The sequence below is a fragment of the Anguilla rostrata genome, chromosome 14, assembly GCF_018555375.3.
Source record: "Anguilla rostrata isolate EN2019 chromosome 14, ASM1855537v3, whole genome shotgun sequence".
Taxonomy (NCBI): Eukaryota; Metazoa; Chordata; class Actinopteri; order Anguilliformes; family Anguillidae; genus Anguilla; species Anguilla rostrata.
The window spans coordinates 32,271,111-32,294,438 of NC_057946.1; the positions used below are offsets into that span (position 1 = coordinate 32,271,111).

The following is a 23,328-nucleotide window of genomic DNA, read 5'->3' on the forward strand; positions in this document are numbered from 1 at the left end:
CTAATGTGCGCTTAAAATAAATACTAAAAAGTAAGGAATCTGTATTTTTTCATTATTTTTGGATGTGCTACCTCACTCATATTTAGGAGTTGTTTTATCAATTATACCTTATTATTCGCCTCTCTCTCCAGAGCAGGCATCCAGACCACACAGGCTCACACTTCCAGCCCAGTAGCTGTGACTTCAGCTATGACGTGTAATACAAAAGTACTTATGAATACATACAAACATTTTACAGCATAGCTTTGTCACATTAGAAAGTACTGCACTTGGCAAACTCTATGGAACACTGTACTTACGTGCACTATAAACCGGACAAGTATTGAAATTGCAACTGAATTCCGCTTAAGAATGCCTGCTAAGTGATAATAATCGAATATATATATATATATGTAGCATAATATATGTGCTGAGCGCTGTATTTTTGCGCATTTCTGTTTCCTCTCCAAGGTGGACGTCCACATCATGACTCAGCCCCCCTCAGGCGAGTGGGTGTACTTCGACACGGAGCTGACCAATAGCAGCGGCCGAATATCCTACTCCATCCCAGAGGACAAGCGGCTGGGCATCGGGGTGTACCCGGTCAAGCTGGTGGTCAGGTGCGGCTTCTGCAGACTGCACGCGGCTTAACACGAGTCACCTGTGCACAGTACATTTACACGGACCGCATGCACGAGTCACGTGTGCACAGTACATTTACACGGACCGCATGCATGAGCCACGTGTGCACAGTACATTTACACGGACCGCATGCATGAGCCACGTGTGCACAGTACATTTACACGGACCGCATGCATGAGCCACGTGTGCACAGTACATTTACACGGACCGCATGCACGAGTCACGTGTGCACAGTACATTTACACGGACCGCATGCACGAGTCACGTGTGCACAGTACATTTACACGGACCGCATGCATGAGTCACGTGTGCACAGTACATTTACATGGACCGCATTCCTGAGTCACATGTACACAGTACATTTACACGGACCGCATGCACGAGTCACGTGTGCACAGTACATTTACACGGACCGCATGCACGGGTCACGTGTGCACAGTACATTTACACGGACCGCATGCACGGGTCACGTGTGCACAGTACATTTACACGGACCGCATGCACGGGTCACGTGTGCACAGTACATTTCCACGGACCGCATGCACGGGTCACGTGTGCACAGTACATTTACACGGACCGCATGCACGGGTCACGTGTGCACAGTACATTTCCACGGACCGCATGCACGGGTCACGTGTGCACAGTACATTTCCACGGACCGCATGCACGGGTCACGTGTGCACAGTACATTTCCACGGACCGCATGCACGGGTCACGTGTGCACAGTACATTTACACGGACCGCATGCACGGGTCACGTGTGCACAGTACATTTACACGGACCGCATGCACGGGTCACGTGTGCACAGTACATTTACACGGACCGCATGCATGAGTCACATACATGCTGACATCCCCCTCTCTCTCTCTTTCTTTCATTTTCTCACACAGGGGAGACCACACCTTTGCGGACAGTTACCTGACGGTGTTGCCGTGGGGGACGGAGTTTGTGGTGTTCAGCATCGACGGCTCGTTCGCCGCCAGCGTCTCCATCATGGGGAGCGACCCGAAGGTCCGAGCCGGAGCCGTGGATGTGGTCAGGTCAGTAACCCCGCCCCCTGCCAGCCCCTCCCCTCTCATTGGTCACTGGTGCTACATGAGAGCCCTGGTAGACTGGATTTGCCAACAAGGAAATGGTTCAGCTTCTGGAAGTAATAACGTCTGAAGTGAAAGAGAGGTGTGAAATTACTACACAGAGAACGTGAGGATCGTTCCTCATCCACTTCAATATGCTCACTGGTATGAAATACAGGAAGGTAATATTTTGAAAGGGCAGCATACAAGTATTTTTAAAAAGTAGTGTATGAATTTGAACAAATGGACGGGAGGCATAGATATTGTAATAACTATAAAAGTAAATAGCTATTAGATAAACATTTTCTTAAATAATAGAACATATTATTGTAATGAATGTTTTTACAAAATATTTATATCTATATAGTTCATTGACAGTGAGTGTTGGGTGGTTTGGTTATTTACTATCCTCTCTGTCTCTCTGTCTCTCTCTCTCTCCGTCTGTCTCCTCCCCCCCCCCCCCCCCCAGGCACTGGCAGGATTTGGGCTATCTGATAGTGTATGTGACGGGCCGGCCGGACATGCAGAAGCAGCGTGTGGTGGCCTGGCTCTCTCAGCACAACTTCCCGCACGGCATCGTGTCCTTCTGCGACGGGCTGGTGCACGACCCGCTGCGCCACAAGGCCAACTTCCTCAAGGCCCTCATCCAAGAGGTGGGGGTGGGCGGGGCCTCGGGGAGGGCGGGGTCTGGCTGGGCCGGGCCTTGGGGAGGGGCGGGGTCTGGGTGGGTGGCGTCTGGGGTGGGCGGAGTCTGGGGTGGGCAGGGTCTGGGGTGGGTGGAGTCTGGTCATACTACTAGGCTAAAACAAAAGCCTGTACCCACACCAGTCCGTTTGGGATAAGATTAGACACCACTGCTTTAGGACTTTAATGTACTTTAATGTAAAGCCCTTGTTTTTGTGTTTAAAAATGACCCTCAAACCAGTGGTGCTCCTGCAGATCAAAATCTCAAACATTCACTTCCTAAAAGGCCAATTCATACACAGTCACAGACTTGACTGCATCTGATTCTAAACACTGCTTCATCATCACAAGTCTTCCTCACTTTTATTCCCGGTTTTACTGACTAATTAGCTCAATATGTTTGAACGCAAAATTTCCCAGTTTTGCAAAAAAAAAATCTAAATACTTGTATGTGATGATCTGTATGCTAGTGTGCCTAGCATTAGGGAGCTATAGGGGTGCTTTACAGTAACTTATAGCCAGTATTAAAGGCAGCCTGTAAATTTGGGCTGCCAGCCAGATCTGTAAGTGGCTGTGTTGGGTGAAGTTGTAATTTTTACAGTTTTGCAGGAACTGGATGAGAACAGATCTGCTAAGTGACAGAAAGATGGACATGCAGGTTTTATTTAGGAGTATCGTGGCCGAAAGTGGGCGGAGCAGTAACTAACCCCTCCCCCTCCCCCTCCCTTCAGGCGCACATGAAGATTTTCGCGGCGTACGGGTCCACTAAGGACATTTCGGTGTACACCGCCATCGGTCTGCCGCCCTCGCAAATCTACATCGTGGGCCGGCCCACCAAGAAGCACCAGTGCCAGGTACTTCCCCCCAACCCCCCCCCCCCCATCCACCACCTCCCCAGCCCGCGTGGCATCTGGACAATAAGAGAACTGGCAAATGCTCAAATCCACACTGCCCCCCTGTCTTTCCCCTGTCTTTACCTTCTCTTTTTCCTTTTCTCTTTCCCTTTCTTTTCTCTCCCTCTCTTCTTTTCTTCTCTCTCTACTTCTCCCTCTCTCTTCTCTCCCCATCTCTCTCTCTCCCCTCCCTCTTCCTCCCCTCCCCCTTCCCCCTCTCCCCCTCTCCCCTCTCTCTCTCCCTCTCCCCTCTCCTCCCCTCTCTCTTCCCCTCCCCCCTTCCCCCTCTCTCAGTTTATCACAGACGGGTACGCGTCCCACCTGTCCCAGCTGGAGTACAGCCACCGCTCGGGTCCGGCCAAGACCAGCAGCAGCAGCCGCATGGTCCTGCGCAAGGGCAGCTTCGGCCTGGGCACCAACGCCGACTTCCTGCGCAAGAGGAACCACCTGCTGCGCACCATCTCCTCGCAGCCGGGGCCCACCTCGCCCACGGGCGGCCCCGCCCTCGGCCCCGCCCCCGGCCACGCCCACGCCCGCCCCGAGCGCACGCAGAGCCAGTCGGAGAGCGAGCGGGACCGGGCCGAGCGCTGCCAGCGCAGCATGAGCATCGCCGCCAGCTGCTGGGGCCGCGGGGGCGCCGGCGCCAAGCTGGAGCCCGGGGCCCTCAGCCCCAAGTAGGCCCCGCCCCCCACCCCGCGTGTCCACGGCAACGGGGCCGAAGAGGAGGAGGAGGAGGAGGAGGAGGTAGGAGGGGCGGGCAGTGTGGGAGGTGTTGGCTCCGCCCCCTCAAAGCCAGAGACGAAAGGTAGGGAGAGGAGGAGGAGGAGGAGGAGGGAGAGGATGAGGAGGAAGAGGATAGAAGAGCGCCCATGAGAACAAACATACGGTGCTACAAACCTCATCTTTTAAAAAAAACACCTGATTTAAAAACATGGTTTCATTCATGGCTTTTACCCACTGAGAGTCGCTGGAGTACAACCTCTCACACCTCTCACAGCCCCCCCCCCGCCCCCCCACCCGAACCTCCGCCCCCCCAAATACATTTTTAAAACATTTTAAAAGCTCTTAAGGAAAAGTGAACTGATCCAAGCCTTAACAATGCCGCGGTGGTTGTGTCGCTGCAGGGGAGGCGGCAGGGGGGCGCTGCGGCTGTTTTTACTGTTTCTCCTGCAGGTGAGAGGACTGTACCTGTAAATATGTGCCTCCTTTGCCCCTGGGCTGTGCAGAAGGGCGGGGCCGGGGCGGGGCCCGAGCTGGACTGGGCGGGGCAGGGCGTGGCAGACTGTTTCTTCACCATCGTTTTGTTTCTCGCCGGTTATTTCTGCTGCTCTGAGCTGCACCTCGCAGCGAGGCCCGCCCCCCTGCCCCTCCCCCCCTTCAACCGCCCTCCCCATCGTCCCCCTGCCCCTCCCCCCCGACCCCCCCAGCCCCCAGCCCCTCCCCCCCGGGCCTTGCTGTACAGTAGCATACGGCAATAACGAGCCTCACGTACGTTCACAAATGGAACACAGATTTTTCCAGCATGGCCTGCCGGTCACCAGGGGCCTTATCTTCTGTTCCGGATTTTATTTCATTTAATTTTACTTTCAATTTTTTAAACATTCTGGTTTTTTTTCCCCAAAGATTAAGGCTGAAATGACATTCATTGATCTGGGACTTAATCTGGGGTCAACTCGTTTAAATCGCTTTCAAATGTACAGATGTAAAAATGTGACACAATTCTGAAACGTGCACAATTCTCTAACATGGCAACAATCCCTTTATCTGGCTGTTTTGCATGCATTACCTCTGAATCTCTTGTGGTGGATCTCGAATCCGAATCTTACAGTGGATCACGAATCCGAATCTTATGGTGGATGGTGAATCTGAATCTTATGGTGGATCATGAATCCGAATCTTATAGAGGATTATGAATGTGAATCTTATGGTGGATGACGAAGGTGAATCTTATGGTGGGTGATGAATTTGAATCTTATGGTGGTTCACAAATGTGAATCTTACGGTGGATCACAAATGTGAATCTAATGGTGGATGACGTATCTGAGTCTTATGGTGGATCACAAATGTGAATCTAATGGTGGATGACGTATCTGAATCTTATGTTGGATCACAAATGTGAATCTAATGGTGGATGACGTATCTGAATCTTATGTTGGATCACAAATGTGAATCTGGTGGTGGATCACGCAGCTCCTGTCCTTCACCGACTCCTCGAGCCGCCTGCCAGTTTGGCACAAGGCTGGAGAACCCCTCAGCCTCTTCTCTCCTGGCGTAGACTGTCTGCACTCCTCTCCTGAGAGAGGAAATCCACCTTTTTTTCACGTCATTGGTGGTATTCTCTGCTCCCTCTTTCTTGCATGCTGGATGGAGCTAAAGAAAGAAAGAGGAAGAAGGGAGGAAGACAGGAGTGGCTGTGAAGATCCGGGGGGGAGGGATTTAAATATTTTGGGGGAGGGGTTTGGGGTTGGTGTCTGGCCTCTGGATGACCATTGTAAAAACAACAATTTTAATGTAAAAATCCATGCCGAACTCCACCCTCCAACCTTAGCACCCCCTTGTGGTAGCACCAAGCAAATGCAGTATAATTAATTATGTAGTGTAGACTTGGGGAAAAAAACGACACAACCTTGACCAATCGCCAAAATCATTTTCAGAAAAGCTGTAGTAGCTGAACTGTATAACCTCATTGTTTTTGCACTAAGTTTATAGTGGAGGATCTCGTTACCATCTCATGTTGCTACACATCGTTATCTTGTAGTGCATGATAGCTGTTATTTATTGCAGGGTATGTGTGCGTCCGTGCACACGCGTGTACATTTCTTCACTATCAGGATTTGAAAAATGTCATGGTAACGTGCCAAAAAATGTGGCAGTTGGTGGGCGTGCATATTAAGTGGATGAGCCTGTGTCCAACACTTCCTTTGTGCTGTTGTACAGGAGTTTGAACTTTGAACTCTGAACGCATAGATTCATAGGCATCTGAAGAAAGTTCTAGAGCACAGATGACCTTAGCAAGGCAGACATCTATTGATTTTTATAGATGATCGGGAGCACCCAGGATGTAACTGAATATCATTTTTTAAATGTGGCATTCCCTGAATGCCTTTTTTTCAGGTTTATTTTAGAGGATGTAATGTTCTTTTAGAAAATCATAGGTAACATTAGAAATTAGACTTGTACAGTATTTTGTTTCTGTAAAGTGTTAACACTGGAATGGTATTAATGTTTGTTCGGTTTTATTTTTTCATACCTGTGGTACTAATATCCCACGCTGATAAACATTTGGAAGTGTTGGACCCAGACTCCCACTGAAAATAAGCTGAAAACGAGGAATTGAATGTGTTCATAGGAAAATGAATATAACTTCGCTTAAACACGCAAAGGCTTTGCAAAAGATTTAAAAATTTAAAAAGTGCATAGTGTAGATAATGTAAAGATTATGTACATGTCATGGAGTAGGAATCTACAGTTGATAATTATTTATGTAGATTTATAAGGTGGTGGATCATTCAGGTTTAATATATTTAAACAATGTAGCGTTTTTCTGTTCCAGGCCTGTGTAAAATAGCCATTTTATGGACCAATGATCATGTATTTACCCATCAGTGCATAAGTGCAGTATTATTATTAAGCTTCACTCTGTAGCAGAACCACTGAGGGGTATAGAAATCACAGCATTGACAATCAGTCTGTCAGGCACACAGCTCTCTCCCACCTGCACCACTGACTGGAACACACACACAAACACGTACATAGCCACAAACACACACACACACACACACACACACAAACACACGCACACACATAGCCACATACACACACACATACCCACATATACACACATAAACACACATACATACCCACATACACACACACACACACGTACCCACATATACACACATAAACACACATACATACCCACATACACACTCACATACCCACACACACACAGGACTAGGTAGCAAAGGGAACAGGTTCTGCTACTCTTAAGCAGATGGGAAACACTTCACTTTTACCCTCTTCCTGTGAGTGCCCGCTCCATTTTAACATTTTGATCTTGAGCTCAGACACAGAGCTGTGCTCTGATGTATTCTGGGAGCTTTTATAGATTCTAGATGCTTCTGGAATGGGTTCTGTGGCAGAAACGCCTCCAAACGAGCCCCTTTCTGCTGAGGGGAAGGAGTGCTGTTCCTGACAGAGGGATAGAAATGAGCAAGTTTGGAGCTCACGCACACACACACACACACACGCAAACACACACACACACGCACACACACACAAACGCACACACACGCACACACACGCAAACACACACACATGCACACACACTCAAACACACACACACACACACACTCAAACACACACTCACATGCACACACACACACACACACATGCACTCACATACACAAACACACACACACATGCACACTCACACACACACACACACATGTACACTTACATACACACACACACACACACACACCACAGAACACACAAACAAGAGTAATATTTTACACGTCACTCCTCATATGGGAACACCCAGCACAGACCCCCCACGTTACCTACCGTCCCTTTGTAATTACTGGCACACAATACCATTTTTTAGAAATGTAAAAAGGAAAAAAAAAACAAGATATTTTTCAAACGTTTCTACTAGGGGTGAAATATTGTGTGCTTTCTGGGACTTGCGTTTTCGGCGTCGGGCGAGACGGCAGAATGGTTAAATAAAGGGAAGTACTCCATTATGAAGAGCACGCCGCGACCCTGCATTGTGACTGTACATTTGGGATGAAATTAGCCGCATCGTAGCCAGGTTTCCCATCGGACCGCATGACTCATTCGGCCCCGAGCGAAACAGCAGTATTCCCGACGGACGGAATTCCGACGTTCTTCTTTTCCGTGTGTGGATGCAACAGCGTTTCCCCCCCCCCCCCCGGCCTCACGTTTCCACCTGTTACATTCCACATCAACATCAACATCCACGGAGGAGAACAAACCCAACGAGGGACCTTTTTTTGTGCATTTCTTTCATTTACAGGGGAATGTTTGAAGCTACACCGCAGCGGTTATACATAAAGAGGAATTTTAGAGCGGGGGGGGGACAAAAAATGCACCTTCACCCGCTGCCATGGTTACGAACTGACGAAAACCAAAAACGACAAGTCGGTTTGCTGCTCGGATTTGGATTTCCTGTATTTATTTGAAAGATGTAAGGAAGAAAAAAAAAAGTTTCGATCTGTTGCTCTCCTGTCTGTCCTCTTCATAACGTCGTCTGTCTTTTCCTGGCTGTTAGTACAACGCTCCAGTACCAGAGTGTGCTTTCTGTACAGTTTCACTGTACGTACTGTGGATCCAAAACCAGTTTGGACTGCTATTTTATTCTCTCCTCGTATTTTATGTACAGCATATAAATAAATATTAAGAGAAAGAACTTGCACTGCGTTTGTATGTGTGTATGTGTGTGTGTGTCTGCACACTGAGTGTGTGTATGTGTGTATGTGTGTGTGCCTGCGCACTATTTGTGTGTGTTTGTCAGAATGTGTGTCGGCGCACTGTTTGTGTGTGTGTGTGTGTGTGTGTGCGCGCATGTTTATGTGCATGCCTGCCTGTGTGTGTGTGCGCCTGCATGTGAAGTGACTCAAACAGCTGGTGATCCAGACAGGTTTTTACAGCATAACAGGAGATCAAAAACATGTTTAAAATAAAATACACTCTTATTATTATAGTTCTACCTCATAGTACAAAATTGGTGCAGGAAAGATGCAACGAACCAAACTACTTTTTGACTAATTTATGGAAGGCGCCAGAAAGACTGTTTGGTGAAATTCTGTTTTGTAAGGCTGTAATCGTACATCTTACTCCTTGACAACATTGAGTTCCTCCTCTTTCAGCGCTAACTGTACTTAAATATTTTACAGATGACAGACAGTAAGTTTGGTCTTGTACGGATGATTAAGTCGGGACAATATCTAAGTAAGTTATATCGAATTCAAGTCCTCGGGCCATGTTGATTGGCAGTGCGTTATTGCATGTTGTGGAGGCGGGGGCCTCGAGTAGGAAGGGACCAATCGGTGAAAAGGTCGCGGAATGAGTGGCGGGCGGGAGGGAAGGGGGGGGTAGGGGGGCGGTTAGGAGAACGCCGCCGCGCGCACTCGCTCTTCAGCGGACGGAAGCTGGCTCCGCGCCGCCTTGACGGTGTTCTTCATCAGCATGGCCACGGTCATGGGGCCCACCCCCCCTGGCACCGGCGTGATGAAGCCGGCCTTCTGACGCACTCCTGGGGGGGGGGGGGGGGGGAAACATTTCAGCGGATCATCAACCAAAATGTTTCATTAAGTGACTTGAGAAATTAGAATTTTTGGTTGAAAATGGCTGTTTCTTTCAAAATTGTGCAATCTGCAAGAAAGAGTTATCTGTAAGGGTTCTGAAAGTTGTGCACCTACAGAGTCTGTAAGGATCTGCTTTTGTCTGTTCCGTCACCAGAACCTTTTCTCCTTCCTCCTCCCTCCTCCTCCTCACCTTCAAAGTCCACATCGCCCACCAGCCTGTCCCTGCCGGTCACAGGGTCCGGCACCCTGTTGATCCCCACGTCGATGACCGCCGCCCCTTCCTTGATCATGTCAGCAGTAATCAGGTTGGGGATCCCTGGTGGGGGCGGGAGAGAAAGAGACAGACAGAGAGATTATGGAATGCCAGAATGGAGATATGGGAGGAAAAAGAAAAGAGAAAATAGCAGCAGTAGCAGTAGTACTAGTAATGGTAGCAGTATTAACAGTAGTGGTAGTAGCAGTATTAGTAATACCAGTAGTATCATAACAGTAGAAGTAATACTCTTGTATAATAGGTCATGGGAAGATTTGATTGGTTTCATATCCCGCAATACTAAGCCACAACATTCAGCGCACAGATATTATACATAATTCAAAAGGCGGTATACAGGCAGAAGTGCTGTCTATGCTGTGCAAAATATTGTGTAGAAATCAGCTGAAGAGGATCCCAGGCAAAGCACAGGCGATGGAAAGCACACCACACGACCGATCGCATAAAGGGTCACGGAAACGATGTCAGGAGAGAGAGAGAGAGAGGTGCCCTACCCGCAGCGGCAATGACGATGTCGGCCATCTTGGTGTGCCGTCTGAGCTGGTCCCTGGGGGTGTAGCGGTGGGAGATGGTGACGGTGGCATCACCTGCAGGGCCAGCCGGCAGAGAAAGGGGTTAATGCCCGACCCTCCAAAAAACAGGCCTTTCGGGTTGCCATGGTTACCTACATCGCCACTTTGAAATTACAGTCAAGAGCTGAGAACTGTTCCCATAACGTTCCGAGTGTCTCCGAGTTCGTCTGTCAGAGTTTCCGCTCAGCGACTTGACTGATTGGACTGGCACTGAGCCCCAAACACTCCTCCCTTACCCCCTGGCCTCTCGTGTTGCCCGTCGGTGTGCAGCAGCATGGCAATCGGCATGCCCACGTTCTTGGACCGGCCCGCGACCACCACGTTCCTGCCCAGCGTGGGAATACCTGGGGGGGGGGGGGGGTGAAGAACACAAAAAAAGACCTCTTCAGTCTCCAGTGCTGACCTGCCAGTGTCAGTCCCAGGTGGAGAACTGCTGTTCTATTCCGCTAGCACTGCTTCACTAAAATAACCAGCTGGGTCAATAACCACATGGATCGAATGCTAAAAATTTCAGCTAAGTGTGGTGGGTGAGAGTGTCAGGTAAAAGCCTAAAATGACTGCTGATTGAAAGGCAACTGCAAGTACCTGCAGACATAGCACCCCTAAGTTAAACCTGCATACACAGTGCCCCCTCCAGGACTGGAGTTAAACCTGCATACACAGTGCCCCCTCCAGGATTGGAGTTAAACCTGCAGATACTGTGCCCCCTCCATGACTGGAGTATGAGGGAAGGAGGTGACGGGGGGGGTCACCTGTGCGTTTGATGATCTCCCAGACCCCCCAGGGAGTGGCGGGCAGCATGGCGGACTGGTCCAGGCACATGCGCCCCACGTTGACCACGTGGAAGCCGTCCACGTCCTTCTCTGGGATCACGGCGTTGCACACGCGCCGCTCGTCTATGTGATCTGCACAATTTACAGCTCAATTCATGACATTTTCAACATACACAATTCATTTTTTAAACGCCATATACGGTATATGTATGTGTGTATTTCTCATGGCAGTATATGGCACCCGCCCACCCCCCCCCCAGTCCCGCCCTTACCTGGCGCCCAGGTGAACCCCACCTCCTCCCTACCTGGCAGAGGCAGCTGGACCAGCAGCCCGTCTACTCTGTCGTCAGCGTTGAGTCTTTGGATCAGATCCATGAGCTCCAGCTCGGAGGTGCTGGGCGGCTTCAGGATGGTCTCACTGCTGATGCCTGGAGGGGGAGGAGGAAGGGGCGGGGTCGGTGAGGCATCACTATGGCAACATGTCCTGCCATTACCGCTGCGCTCGTAAGCAGGAGGTGGATTGACAGTAACACTGAGAGCAGGAGGTGCATTGACAGTAACACTGAGAGCAGGAGGTGCATTGACAGTAACACTGAGAGCAGGAGGTGCATTGACAGTAACACTGAGAGCAGGAGGTGGATTGACAGTAACACAGAGCAGGAGGTGCATTGACAGTAACACTGAGAGCAGGAGGTGCATTGACAGTAACACTGAGGGCAGGAGGTGCATTGACAGTAACACTGAGAGCAGGAGGTGCATTGACAGTAACACTGAGGCAGGAGGTGCATTGACAGTAACACTGAGAGCAGGAGGTGCATTGACAGTAACACTGAGAGCAGGAGGTGCATTGACAGTAACACTGAGAGCAGGAGGTGCATTGACAGTAACACTGAGAGCAGGAGGTGCATTGACAGTAACACTGAGAGCAGGAGGTGCATTGACAGTAACACTGAGAGCAGGAGGTGCATTGACAGTAACACTGAGAGCAGGAGGTGCATTGACAGTAACACTGAGAGCAGGAGGTGCATTGACAGTAACACTGAGAGCAGGAGGTGCATTGACAGTAACACTAAGAGGATGGATGTGCAGATTCACTCATAGGCTGGAGGGTTTCCTGTGCTTAACGTACAGACTCTGAATTGATTCATGGCGGTTTGATGGTGAAATGCAGCGAATGGGAGGATTAAGGTCTGAATGTGAGCGCATGCCTGGGGCCTGGACGTGCGGGCGGTCATGTGCTGGGGGTGTGCGGGCGGTCATGTGCTGGGGGTGTGTGGGTGAGGCGCGAGGCGCACCCACGGCGGCGGCGGCGCGGGCTTTGTTGAGGACGTAGGAGTGGCTGGCCGGGTCGTCCCCCACCAGGACCACGCTGAGGTGCGGGCGCCGGTTCCCCGCCGAAACCCACTCCTCCACCTCCGCCTGGGCCTCCTGCCGGACTTGCCGCGCCAGCTTCCTGCCGGAGATCACCACCGCTTCCTGTCTGAGGGGTCGGGAGGACAGGGCAGAGGAGCACGAGAGGCTAAGGTCATGTTCCAAAAAAATCCAATCTGACATATTACCCACAATGCACTGTGCAGGAGTGAGCAACGAGGGCCCGTCTGTCTGGGGATGTCATAGCAACTCCCGCTCTTATTACATTTAGCCCAATCATTCATCTGATCAGACACTTTTTATTAAGTGATGAGCTACTGCTGTGGACTACACCTGCATCAATGGTGAAAACATTTTACTGTTGCTATTTAGAAGTTTCAACCAAAATCGGGGCCAAAAAGCATACAGGCCTCCCCACTTTGATAGATCAGCATAATAAGGCTTTCTAAGTATCAGTTAAAAACATGGGAGTCCCATCAAAACATACCTCTAATTCCAACTATGAGAGCAGTAAGTGGATTAATTAACCAAGCAAAACAAAACATGCAGTCACATTAGCAACCATGCAGCCAATGGGGAAGACAGCCCTTGAGTCAGTTACAGTACTGTTCATGTTCAATAAGGAGAAATGGTGCTTGCTTATGTAACAGCAAACAGTAAATATAGTTGAATGTGTTTATGATATAACCCCCTCTTTGACAAAGTGGAATCTGACTTGACTACCAGGGTTTCTTGCTTGTCCTCAGGTTTCCAAGAGAGGACGTAGGTGGACCGAAATTTAGAAAGGGCTGACCTTTAAAAACTAGTGACACCCTATCTTAAATGAACTCTTACATGGTTCCCATTAGACTGTTAGAGTTGAATACTGGAAATTTTCCTGTGAATGCATCGAAGATAGCAAACACATTCTGCAGAAAATCATGAATGTAGATGTTTGGAGAAAAAAAGGTACATGGAAAAAAATCCATCTAAGAGGTTAGAAGACAGTATCAGAGCGCAGATGGAAGGTAAATTCACGCAAGGATTATGCGGGATTTCGTCAGCCTGGAGGCGCGCTGTAACGAACGGCTGTCACCTCTAGGAGGACACGAGAGTTTGCTGATAATATAATTTAGGAACCGCACCTAATCCGTATTAAAATCCCAATTTCACACAATTAAATAAAATTGCATATCTCTTCAGACACCGATTCAACTCCCCGCGTTGTTTTCGAATGCAAACGAAATTAAAACGGTAACTGTAAGCAACAATACCTAGCTTGGCAACGTTACTAATTTTTAAAAGGTGCAAATTGTGGACATTCATTAAATCTCAGGTGATACTGAATTGTGGAAGCAAATCAGAAAATATCGGCAAGAAATTAGGCAGGCAATTCTGTAGGCAGGTAACTTGCGAGATCTGTACCATGCAGTGATACATAAAACATGTAAAGCGTATTTGCAAACTAACAATTACGCTATAAATATCAAAGATTAGGTCAAATACAGCAACATCAATACGACTACTACTACTACTACTAATAATAATAATAATAATAATAGCATTTTTTTACCTTGTTGATGACAAGTTAAGTCTACGCACGTGCTGTTGCTCTTGCGGGTTTCTGCATAACTTCATCATCAGTGCTCTGAAGGAGGCCATGGTTTTTCAAGGAATAGCGCTCTTAGCGCAGAAGACACGACACCTAAAGCCAAGAAGGATCCGGGACGGGAGGTCCAGCTCGCCTCGCGGAGGACAGCGGCGAGGGAAGACGGGACCCGCAGAAGGCTTTTAACATTCCCTCTCATGTACATGCCTCTGACGTCAGAGAAATTGGAGTCAGCCCTCATTGGCACCAATGTGGGACTACCCTGTTTCATGTCTCCGAACTCCTCCTCGTGCACGCTATCTGCCGAGCAGCGTTTCTCTACTTGCTCAAAGCAAAGTCTTTGATTGGCTGCTAGACACGTCAGACGCGCGCATTCATCCGGCAACGGTAAGTGCGCGTTTTTTTATGGGGAAAAGGAACAGCATATGTAACCTCTCTACTCTCCAACTAACAATGCATTATTTAAGCACGTCTTAAAATTCAGAAAGTATAGTGGTATATAACTTCTACCATCTAAGGTTGCAAGCCTTATCACCATTGTGGTGGACTGTTTTAGGGTGCCAAGCACCCTATTGTAATTTTTCTGGGGCCTCATTTATGAAAAATTGGATTGAAAAATTAGACCTTACCTTAAGATCATTTTTTTGATTCAGATGAACAGGAAATCACATTTATGTAACAAATACAGTGATGTAGGTGATTAGAAACAAATTTGATCATATTTGTGATGAAAAATGTGTGTTCAGTGGAACAACTTGAAATTATTAAAGAATATTGTCTTGTCCAAAAAGATAAGAAAATGAAAAAATTATGTAAATGTAATTTTTGATTTGACTATACAATAAATCACATTATCTAACAACCTGGTTGATAACAGTGAACAGAAAAGTGTTTGAAGGTGTTTATGATGAAAGATGTGTTTCAGTGAAACAAATAACAAAATATATTAGACAATAAGACAATAGCCTTGTCCAAAAAGTGATACAATTTTGTAAATGTCATTTTTTTGTTTCAGATGAACATGAAATCAGGTTTATTTAACAACAACGCTGAAGTACTATTTGAATATATTTATGATGAAAAATGTGTGTTCAGTGGGAAAATGGCAAAATACAAAATATAAAATGCTAAAACTTCATATGTCCTGTCTTGTTTCCAAATTTGCTCAGTGATGTTCGAATGGTTTGATTGGATACATTTCTCTTACAGGCTCTTAATATGCCATTTAACCTATATTTGAGTGCAAGTTTTTAACGCTTGCTGCTTGCTGTAGGGCACCGTTTGTACATAGAAACATTTTGGCGCTGCTTAACATAGTGTAAGAAATCTGTCTCTGATGCCAATATGTCTGCTGGCCACACATTCCCTTGATCTTATCATTATCACAATACAGTTGGTACAATGGTAGAATAGCGACCGGGAGTGAGAGATTGGGAACCATTCAAGTCAACAGACGTGCTAATTCAATCACAACAGGACAGCCAATACACTATGGCCTAATTTCGTGGTTCAGTCTGACTCTGCTGAATCCAAGGTGTCATTCGTGCGCTTTGTCACTGCCGGTATTGGAAATAAACTTTGTACTTTTTCATCACGTTCTGTCTCCCAAAACAGGTTGCTGCCGATGTCCTCCCTGACGTCTGAGAGAGTCCTCTACGGTCCCCGGGAGGGACTCAAGACAATGGAGCTCCACCGTCAGTGGGTCCTGTGGGAGACAAGAAACATCAAGGTCTACCAGAAAACAACTGTGGACCTGGTCACTCTCCGGAGGAGGATTCAAAACCTCCTCCAGGACGGCGTTCTGGTGGACTTTCGCAAAAACAAGGACCTGGCGAGAGAGAAATGGGGGGTGGACCACTGGAAAGAACTCATCATATAGTCCACCCCCCTAGGAGGGGCACCCGCTCTTCACACCATCCCGAGCGCACATATTATTGTTTATTCTTTTTAAGGTACATAGCATTGTAAATTATTTATTGTAAATATTCTTAAAATAATTTTGTCTCGTGATTATTAGTTAAAATATAGGTAGGCTGTTTTGTATTAGGTTTCCTTTTTCTGAGTGTTTAGATTTTTTTGGTAATCTAGGGAATGTCTATGTCTGAATGTATTTTTTGTTCCTTTTGACTTTTTAAAAGGAATACGTTTTAAAAAAAGTCTACTAAAACCATTAAAGATACATTTTCATCACGTTCGAGAGACGTCCTTTTTTCCTTACAATAGAAAATAAGTGAGGTTGATATATTTCTGAATAGTCCATTTAAATTAGACAAAAATAAAAAAGCAACAATTAATTTTAATTATTATTATTTTCCCCAGTAATAGCTCATTTTTATTTCAATATACGTTTTCTTTACAACAATGTTCACATTACTTGAACCATTTTCTTTGTTTTTGCACTGTTAAATCGTTGAACTATATAGTCGCATTGCGCTTTTATTTTGAAATTGTTGCTTGTTTACCAAACCGGAAGTTAAAACCTCAAATTCACCGCTTTAGAAGCACATGTTAGAAACGCCGTAGGGTTCTCTACAATCTGATTATCAAGCTAGCTAGATACTTTGAAAATCAACTAAACAAACGCATTTAAAAAATACCTAAAGATTTCACAATGCCGAAAGTCAAAACCGAAAAGAAAAGCAGACAACACCAGGAAGTTAAAAGTCAAGGTTTGTTTTTAAATGACTGGATGGTCGTTTGATTTAGGTGTGCAGCCTGCTCGCTAGTTAGCTAACCGTGTATAGTTTGTTATTTAGCGAATTTTCCGTTAGTTCTGTTTTACCGAATTGTCCGTTAATTCATGTACAGTCCTACTGTACATCACCTGCAGCTCCAGTCGAGTTAGTCATTGGCTACATTCTACGAAGCTATATACGGATTTGAACTAAGTTCAGTAGGCTAGCCTACTGTACAAAATGATGGAAACAACTACAACATATGCTACAACAACTACAATGTATGAATATAAAGTAACTCAAGGGGCAGAGTCACCCATTCGCCTTCAAAACAGCTTCACCCCCTCTTGGAATGCTGTCATACAATTCAATAACTGTGTAGTGGAATATTGGCCCATTCAGACGAGAAGCCTCCAGTTTTTAAAGGAATGAAATAGGTTGAAATGTGCTTTAAACAGCGCTCCATAGCGTTACAGATGTGCCGATGCTACTGTAGTTCTGGCGCTGGCAATTCAGCCTTTTTGGACGAATTACCTCATGTTAAACTGCGCATCAGAGTGTTGATTGTCAGACCTGTTATATAGCTGCTATAACGCTATCCATGTAGTGTTTCCGTAATTTTGTCCAACTCCCTACTTAGCTTGGGAACTATTATTCGAAAATGTAATTTTGACACCTTTTGTTTGTTAGATGCATATGCCACTCAATACAGCAATGTAATTGTTAGTTTGCTAGTTACTGTAGCTAATAAAGATACTCAAGTTGCGTGCAAGTATCATTGCTCAGTTGTGGCTTGTTTCTAGTATTAATTAACTCACAGTTCTGATAGCTTTAGTGGAGAGTGAACCCATCCCAACGAAATATTGTTTTGTGTACTAAAGGTAATATTGGTTATTTACTGTGCGCCGTTGTTGACGTGTTTCAATTGTGGCTAGCAATGGCAATACATGTGAAATTACCTAACAAGCCTTGATATAAGGTCTGTCACTCCAATTGGTTTTTTTTCTTTTCTTTTTCCTCTCTTTATTTTTCACAAGGTATAATGTTCAACACTGGAATTGGGCAGCACATTTTGAAAAACCCACTGGTTGTCAATGGCATTATTGAGAAGGTAAGCAAATATTGATCTCTTGATTTCGATGACGTTGATGGCGATGACATTTGATACGTATAGGTACATACAGCACTGTAGTACTTAGCATATACTTTATGACCACAGTAAAATGAGGGTACAGGGTGATTCTCCATTCGAACTTTTCTCACTTAAAATATTGATAATTGCAATGATCTTTGCAGGCAGCTCTTAGGCCAACAGACGTGGTGCTGGAGGTCGGGCCAGGAACTGGTAACATGACAGTCAAACTTCTGGAGAAGGCCAAGAAGGTGATTACACAGTAAAATCAGTCAGGAGGTTAAACTGTGCAAAACTGCTACCAACAAGTGAAATATTAGTAGCTGTTATTGATTGTACCTTAAGGAATTTTAGACCAGTTTTAGACCGTTAAAGATTTTAGCAGTTTTTGGGTTTTGGAAGGCTGGTATTTAAATGGTGACTGTGTGAACTGCTGACATTACGGTTTTTGTCCCTTCACTCTTCAAAGGTTGTTGCTTGCGAGCTGGACACCAGGCTGGTAGCTGAACTCCAGAAGAGAGTACAGTGCACGTAAGCCTTGTGCAGCCAGTTTATAACATAGTACCATTTCCTACTGTAGTCAACAAAATAATACAGGAATATACAGTAGATCACATGGGAGATTTACAAGGCGGTATGTTTTTCCATAAGCACATTCTTCATCCTCCAAAATACGAGACATGAAAAACCTGATACTGAGACGTTGGATTTATGAGGGGAAAATGGAGGGTGGGGGGGGTGGGGCGAGAGACTGTCCTGCTCAGGACAGAACGGTAGAAATAAACAAACATGTTAATGAACTGGCAGATGCTTAAAGCCGGGTCTCACACACACACACGTGCATGCACATGCACACACACACGGACGGGTCAGCGGAGACGCATCACCAGGTTGACTCGGGTGGTTCTTTCGCCACACACACACACACACACACACACACGGACGCACGGACGTGTCAGCGGAGACACATCCCCAGGTTGACTCTGGCGGCCCTCCTTCCGCAGGCCGATGCAGACGAAGCTGCAGATCCTGGTGGGGGACGTGCTGAAGGCGGAGCTTCCCTTCTTTGACGTCTGCGTGGCCAACCTGCCGTATCAGGTACGGGACGAGATTGGTCTCGCGGTCTCCATGGAAACGTTGCAGCGTTTATTCTTTTGCATGGCAGCCGGAGTGTTTATCAGAGGGGCTGACTGTGCTCTGTTTCTGCTTGACAGATCTCCTCGCCCTTTGTGTTCAAGCTGCTTCTACACAGGCCCTTCTTCAGGTAAGAGATGGCTTTGCCTAGAGACCCAGTGTGTGTTCACTGCTGAAATTAGCAGGGTAAAAACAAATAAAATTAGGGCATTTTCTTTTGAGCTGCTGATCTGTAGTCCTTGATTCAGAGACTGTGTGCCAGTCGAAATGGAATTTACGGTCTGCGTAATAATTTCACATCATGTTTTGGATATCCTTTCATGCCAGTCCCAGTCCTAATCCCAGACTAGTGGTGGTGTCTACTATATGGTTCTCTAAGGTGGATCACTAAGGACTCCATCTATGATGGATCGTAAATTATTTCCAGTGCTCATATCCACAGGGCTGTTTATAGCTAGGAAATATTGCTATTAGACTTTCAATTTTTATTAGAAATTGATCATTTGCTATGGCTATGGAAGTCTCGAATGATCCTAAGAGTCTAATTTTCTTAATAGTTGCCTACTTTTCATTTTTATTTATGCCTGCTTTAATTTTACTCCTGTCCGTTTGAAAAAGGATTTTAAGCACTTGTCGCAAGAGTAGATGTGTTTCCATAAAGAAGTGGACACCATTGCCCTGGAATTAAAATTTGCACTGCAGAAGTGAGGACAAGCAAAGGGAGTTATACCTGTGTGTACAGAACCTGAACCATGATAAACTCCCCATCTTACAAAAACGACTGATAAGACCCAGTTTCAGTGTAAATGAGGGTTCATTCTACAGTGTACTTGAGTTGTTTCTTTGTGTTTTTTTGTAGTTGCGTGTCTCCTCATAGTGAGTGGAGGAACTTACTTTGCATTACATTACATTACAGGCATTTAGCAGACACTCTTATCCAGAGCGACTTACACAACTTTTTACGTAGCATTTACATTTTTGCACTTCATCCATTTATACAGCTGGGTATATACTGAAGCCGTGCAGGTTAAGTACCTTGCTCAAGGGTTACAACGGCAGTGTCCTACCGGAGAATCGACCCTGTGACCATTAGGTTACAAGAGCAGCTCCTTACCCATTATACTGCACTGCTGCCCATTCTCACTTTGCAGTCTCACCTTATTTTTTTTTCCCCGAAGATGTGCGGTGCTGATGTTCCAGCGCGAGTTTGCCATGCGGCTGGTGGCGAAGCCGGGAGACAAGCTGTACTGCCGGCTGTCCATAAACACCCAGCTGCTGGCCCGCGTGGACCACCTGATGAAGGTCTGTCAGCTCAGCTCAACTCAAATCAGTCAGAGCAACATGTACTTGTGTAGCGCATCTTGCAGAGAATATGTTGGGGTTCGCTGCACAGGATATCCTGGGTTTAAACCGCTGCACGAACAAGCCAGAGGCGACAGTGGAAAGGAGAACTTGGCTAGTGGCATATAGGAAGATTCCTTGAGAGGAATCGGACTCAGTGGGGGAAGCCTGTCCTGCTCTGGGCCGTCTCAGGGTGTGGGGTCATAGAGACAAGATATGGTTGGGTCCGTTTTCGGTCCACTGAATCGATTCAGGACCGGTTGTATGAATGTGGTGGTCCCGGGGGAAGGGGGGAGGGGCTTGGGGGTATGGACAGTGGGCTCAGAAGTGGCTCGAGATCCAGGGCAGAATGTGATTTGATTGAAGACAGAAATAAGACTCAATAAATCTGTGATCACCAGTGACGAATGTTTCTGAAGCTGGGTTCAGTTGTTCCTGAGACTGGGTGAAGGCACATGCGTTTGGGTTCAGTCTAAATTTGAAAGTGTGTTGCTGTTCTGCCAGATTGCACATATACAGACTAGCGTTTGCAGTAAGGGCCAGGGGGGGATCCTTTGCCTCCCTTGGTTAATTAATGCATTGTTCTTCCAGGTGCCATTTATTCATTTGCTCACATTTTCTTTGCACTTACAGGTGGGAAAGAACAACTTTCGCCCCCCACCTAAAGTGGAATCCAGCGTGGTCAGAATAGAACCCAAGAATCCTCCTCCACCAGTCAATTTCCAGGTACGTTCCCCTTTTGGATGACGGACAGTACGATTGCTCACGTTTGAGTCTGCGTATGAGTGCCCCCGTGAGAGATTACGGGTCATCAATTTGACAAGGAAGGAGATGGTGCTTTGCAAACTACAGTCCCCACAATGCAGCCAGAGTGGAGAGTTTGCATCTCTCTCTGACTCTCGCTTCTGTGGGACATCCACGGGACCCCAGCAACAATTGGCGCTGACATGGTCAGGATTCTTTTCCAGGCCATGGGGCACATCATTGCTGAAAGGCTAGCCAGTTAGCTGGAACAAGCTAATGGATAACCCCCATTATTTATTTTTTTATTGAATAAATGTAATGTTTTGGGCCTGATTTGCAGAACCTGGTTTGCCGCATGTCGGTATGTCTCCAGCCTTCTGCCGTAACCATGTCAACCATTATTACATCACAAAGCGGTGACCCACATGGATGAGGTCACCCTCCTGAAGGCTCGTTACATAACTTGTCTGTTGTTCCCACAATTATTGGTTTCACAGAGTAGGAATTGTGAAATGAGGATTCCTGGAGAGTGACTGTTTTATCCATTTGCTTTTCAGGAGTGGGATGGCCTTGTGAGAATAGCATTTATAAGAAAGAATAAGACTCTCAATGCAGGATTCAAGTAAGTGGAGTCAAGGAAATATGAACAAGTTTGCTGTCCAAGTGGGTAGTTAATAAATAAGGTAGTAAGCGACTTGTCTGTTTCCATTATTTCAGATCCACAGCAGTTGAGCAGCTCTTGGAAAAGAATTACAGGATTCACTGTTCTGTGCACAGCATTGTAAGTAAACAACTTAAAATCTTGTTAAAACCCTGCTCTTATGAGTGCAATTTCACAATGTGTAAGGACAAATTTGATGTTGTTCAAATGTGGTTTTAATTGTAATTTCACCTTTCCAATGCTTCCACGTCCTCTAACAGGAAATACCACAGGACTTCAGCATTGCACAAAAAATAGAGGGCGTTCTTCGGGAAACTGAGTTTGGTGAGAAGCGAGCTCGGTCCATGGACATCGATGACTTCATGGTGTAAGTACAGAACTGCCGAGTCATCTTCAGCTTGGAGACTCACTAAAATATAAAATAAAAAATCTAGAATATCCATTTGTTTTCCATGTTGTACACTTCTGACATCCTTTAAGAAAATGGCAAGCATTGTTGGGCTGAATGGCCTGTTCTCGTTATCATGTTATGTAATGTTATATATATATATATATATATTTGCATGAATCCTGAATTAAATCATACTTTGTTTTCTTCCTCAGGCTTCTCCATGCTTTTAACTCCGCTGGGATCCACTTCTCCTAAATGGGAAACTCTGTGGGAGCGGCAGGAATGACGGAAGCTGCGTCAGTGACGAAGTGATTCTGACGGCCAATCAATCTGCGGCCTTGAGTGAACATTATCGATTGCGTCGTGTCAGTCACGTTTCCTTGGAGATTTCCCGAGGACCTACGTGTTTTCCCCTAATGGACAGCTGAGCTGTCTTTTTGCGTTTGCTTGCAGGTCGTGGACCTTATTGGCTTTTTCCTCAGTGCGGGGTTGAGTAAACGAGCTGGTTCTCAAGGTTCTGGCTCTCGCATAACGACCCGGCAGTCACGTAACCATGCCGTTGCCCAGTCACGCTCATCAGTGTGTGCTGTGGACTCCTGCCATTTTACTGTAGGCAGATCTAGATGTCTGAAGGATTGGGAACCACATGGAAAGGAGGAAACCTACAACCCTAATACTGTTAGAGGCTCATCTCACCGAGCAACTCACTGGCTTGGCTCACCCCTGTAATGACAGCTGTTGTGTGATTTCATCTGATAATTGCGTCCCAGTTCAGTGATTGGGATCCCTGCCTCCCTTCAGGGCTAAAGGAAGGGGGGGGGGGCTTCACCTGAGGCCACAGCAGGCAGTGCTGAAGAACACAGCTTTGAAGGTCCCTGGCAACAGATATTTTCCATTTTTAATGTTTTTTTTTTTTTGAGGTCAGTATTTTGAGTAACCCAACAAAACTTTTTGATTCAATGGTCACAGTACTCTTTCCATAAATAACTGGTAATGCCTTTTGCTTGTATGTAAATCTAATTGAGAAAGCATGTGTGTAGAGGTACTCATAATATATATATATATATCAAAGCTG

General features: G+C 46.4%; 3 protein-coding genes across 3 annotated transcripts in view; 2 read left to right on the top strand and 1 right to left on the bottom strand.

Moving 5' to 3' along the window:
• LOC135239608 (membrane-associated phosphatidylinositol transfer protein 2-like) overlaps nt 1–8,702 on the top strand; it is an 88,903-nt gene extending 80,201 nt beyond the window's left edge. Inside the window, exons 21-25 of the mRNA XM_064308403.1 lie at nt 451–599; nt 1,512–1,661; nt 2,164–2,347; nt 3,110–3,232; nt 3,566–8,702. Coding sequence (XP_064164473.1) covers nt 451–599; nt 1,512–1,661; nt 2,164–2,347; nt 3,110–3,232; nt 3,566–3,949 — 990 coding nt within the window. The 3' untranslated portion in view covers nt 3,950–8,702. The remainder of the gene's footprint in view (nt 1–450; nt 600–1,511; nt 1,662–2,163; nt 2,348–3,109; nt 3,233–3,565) is intronic.
• LOC135239609 (bifunctional methylenetetrahydrofolate dehydrogenase/cyclohydrolase, mitochondrial-like) lies at nt 8,538–14,590 on the bottom strand. Its single transcript, XM_064308404.1, has 8 exons — nt 14,140–14,590; nt 12,512–12,696; nt 11,522–11,644; nt 11,196–11,348; nt 10,680–10,787; nt 10,366–10,458; nt 9,791–9,916; nt 8,538–9,548 (listed from the first exon to the last, which is right to left on the bottom strand). Exons 1-8 carry the CDS (start codon nt 14,226–14,228, stop codon nt 9,400–9,402), a joined length of 1,026 nt encoding a protein of 341 aa, XP_064164474.1. The 5' UTR covers nt 14,229–14,590; the 3' UTR covers nt 8,538–9,399.
• A 2,067-nt stretch (nt 14,591–16,657) lies between these two features.
• Nucleotides 16,658–23,328, top strand: dimt1l (DIM1 dimethyladenosine transferase 1-like (S. cerevisiae)). Its single transcript, XM_064307521.1, has 12 exons — nt 16,658–16,844; nt 17,888–17,961; nt 18,147–18,233; nt 18,452–18,513; nt 18,987–19,080; nt 19,197–19,246; nt 20,295–20,418; nt 21,091–21,183; nt 21,759–21,823; nt 21,919–21,982; nt 22,123–22,229; nt 22,466–23,328. The coding sequence occupies exons 1-12, from the start codon at nt 16,787–16,789 to the stop codon at nt 22,506–22,508; spliced, it is 921 nt and encodes a 306-aa protein (XP_064163591.1). The 5' UTR covers nt 16,658–16,786; the 3' UTR covers nt 22,509–23,328.

Coding starts and splice junctions, on each gene's coding strand:
- LOC135239609 (XM_064308404.1), bottom strand. CDS start 14,228: ATGGCCTCCTTCAGAGCACTGATGATGAAGTTATGCAGAAACCCGCAA. Junction 11,349..11,521: donor GGTCCAGCTGCCTCTGCCAG/GTAGGGAGGAGG, acceptor TAAATTGTGCAG/ATCACATAGACGAGCGGCGC. Junction 9,549..9,790: donor GGGCGATGTGGACTTTGAAG/GTGAGGAGGAGG, acceptor CCCCCCCCCCAG/GAGTGCGTCAGAAGGCCGGC.
- dimt1l (XM_064307521.1), top strand. CDS start 16,787: ATGCCGAAAGTCAAAACCGAAAAGAAAAGCAGACAACACCAGGAAGTT. Junction 16,845..17,887: donor CCAGGAAGTTAAAAGTCAAG/GTTTGTTTTTAA, acceptor ATTTTTCACAAG/GTATAATGTTCAACACTGGA. Junction 22,230..22,465: donor GACATCGATGACTTCATGGT/GTAAGTACAGAA, acceptor TTTCTTCCTCAG/GCTTCTCCATGCTTTTAACT.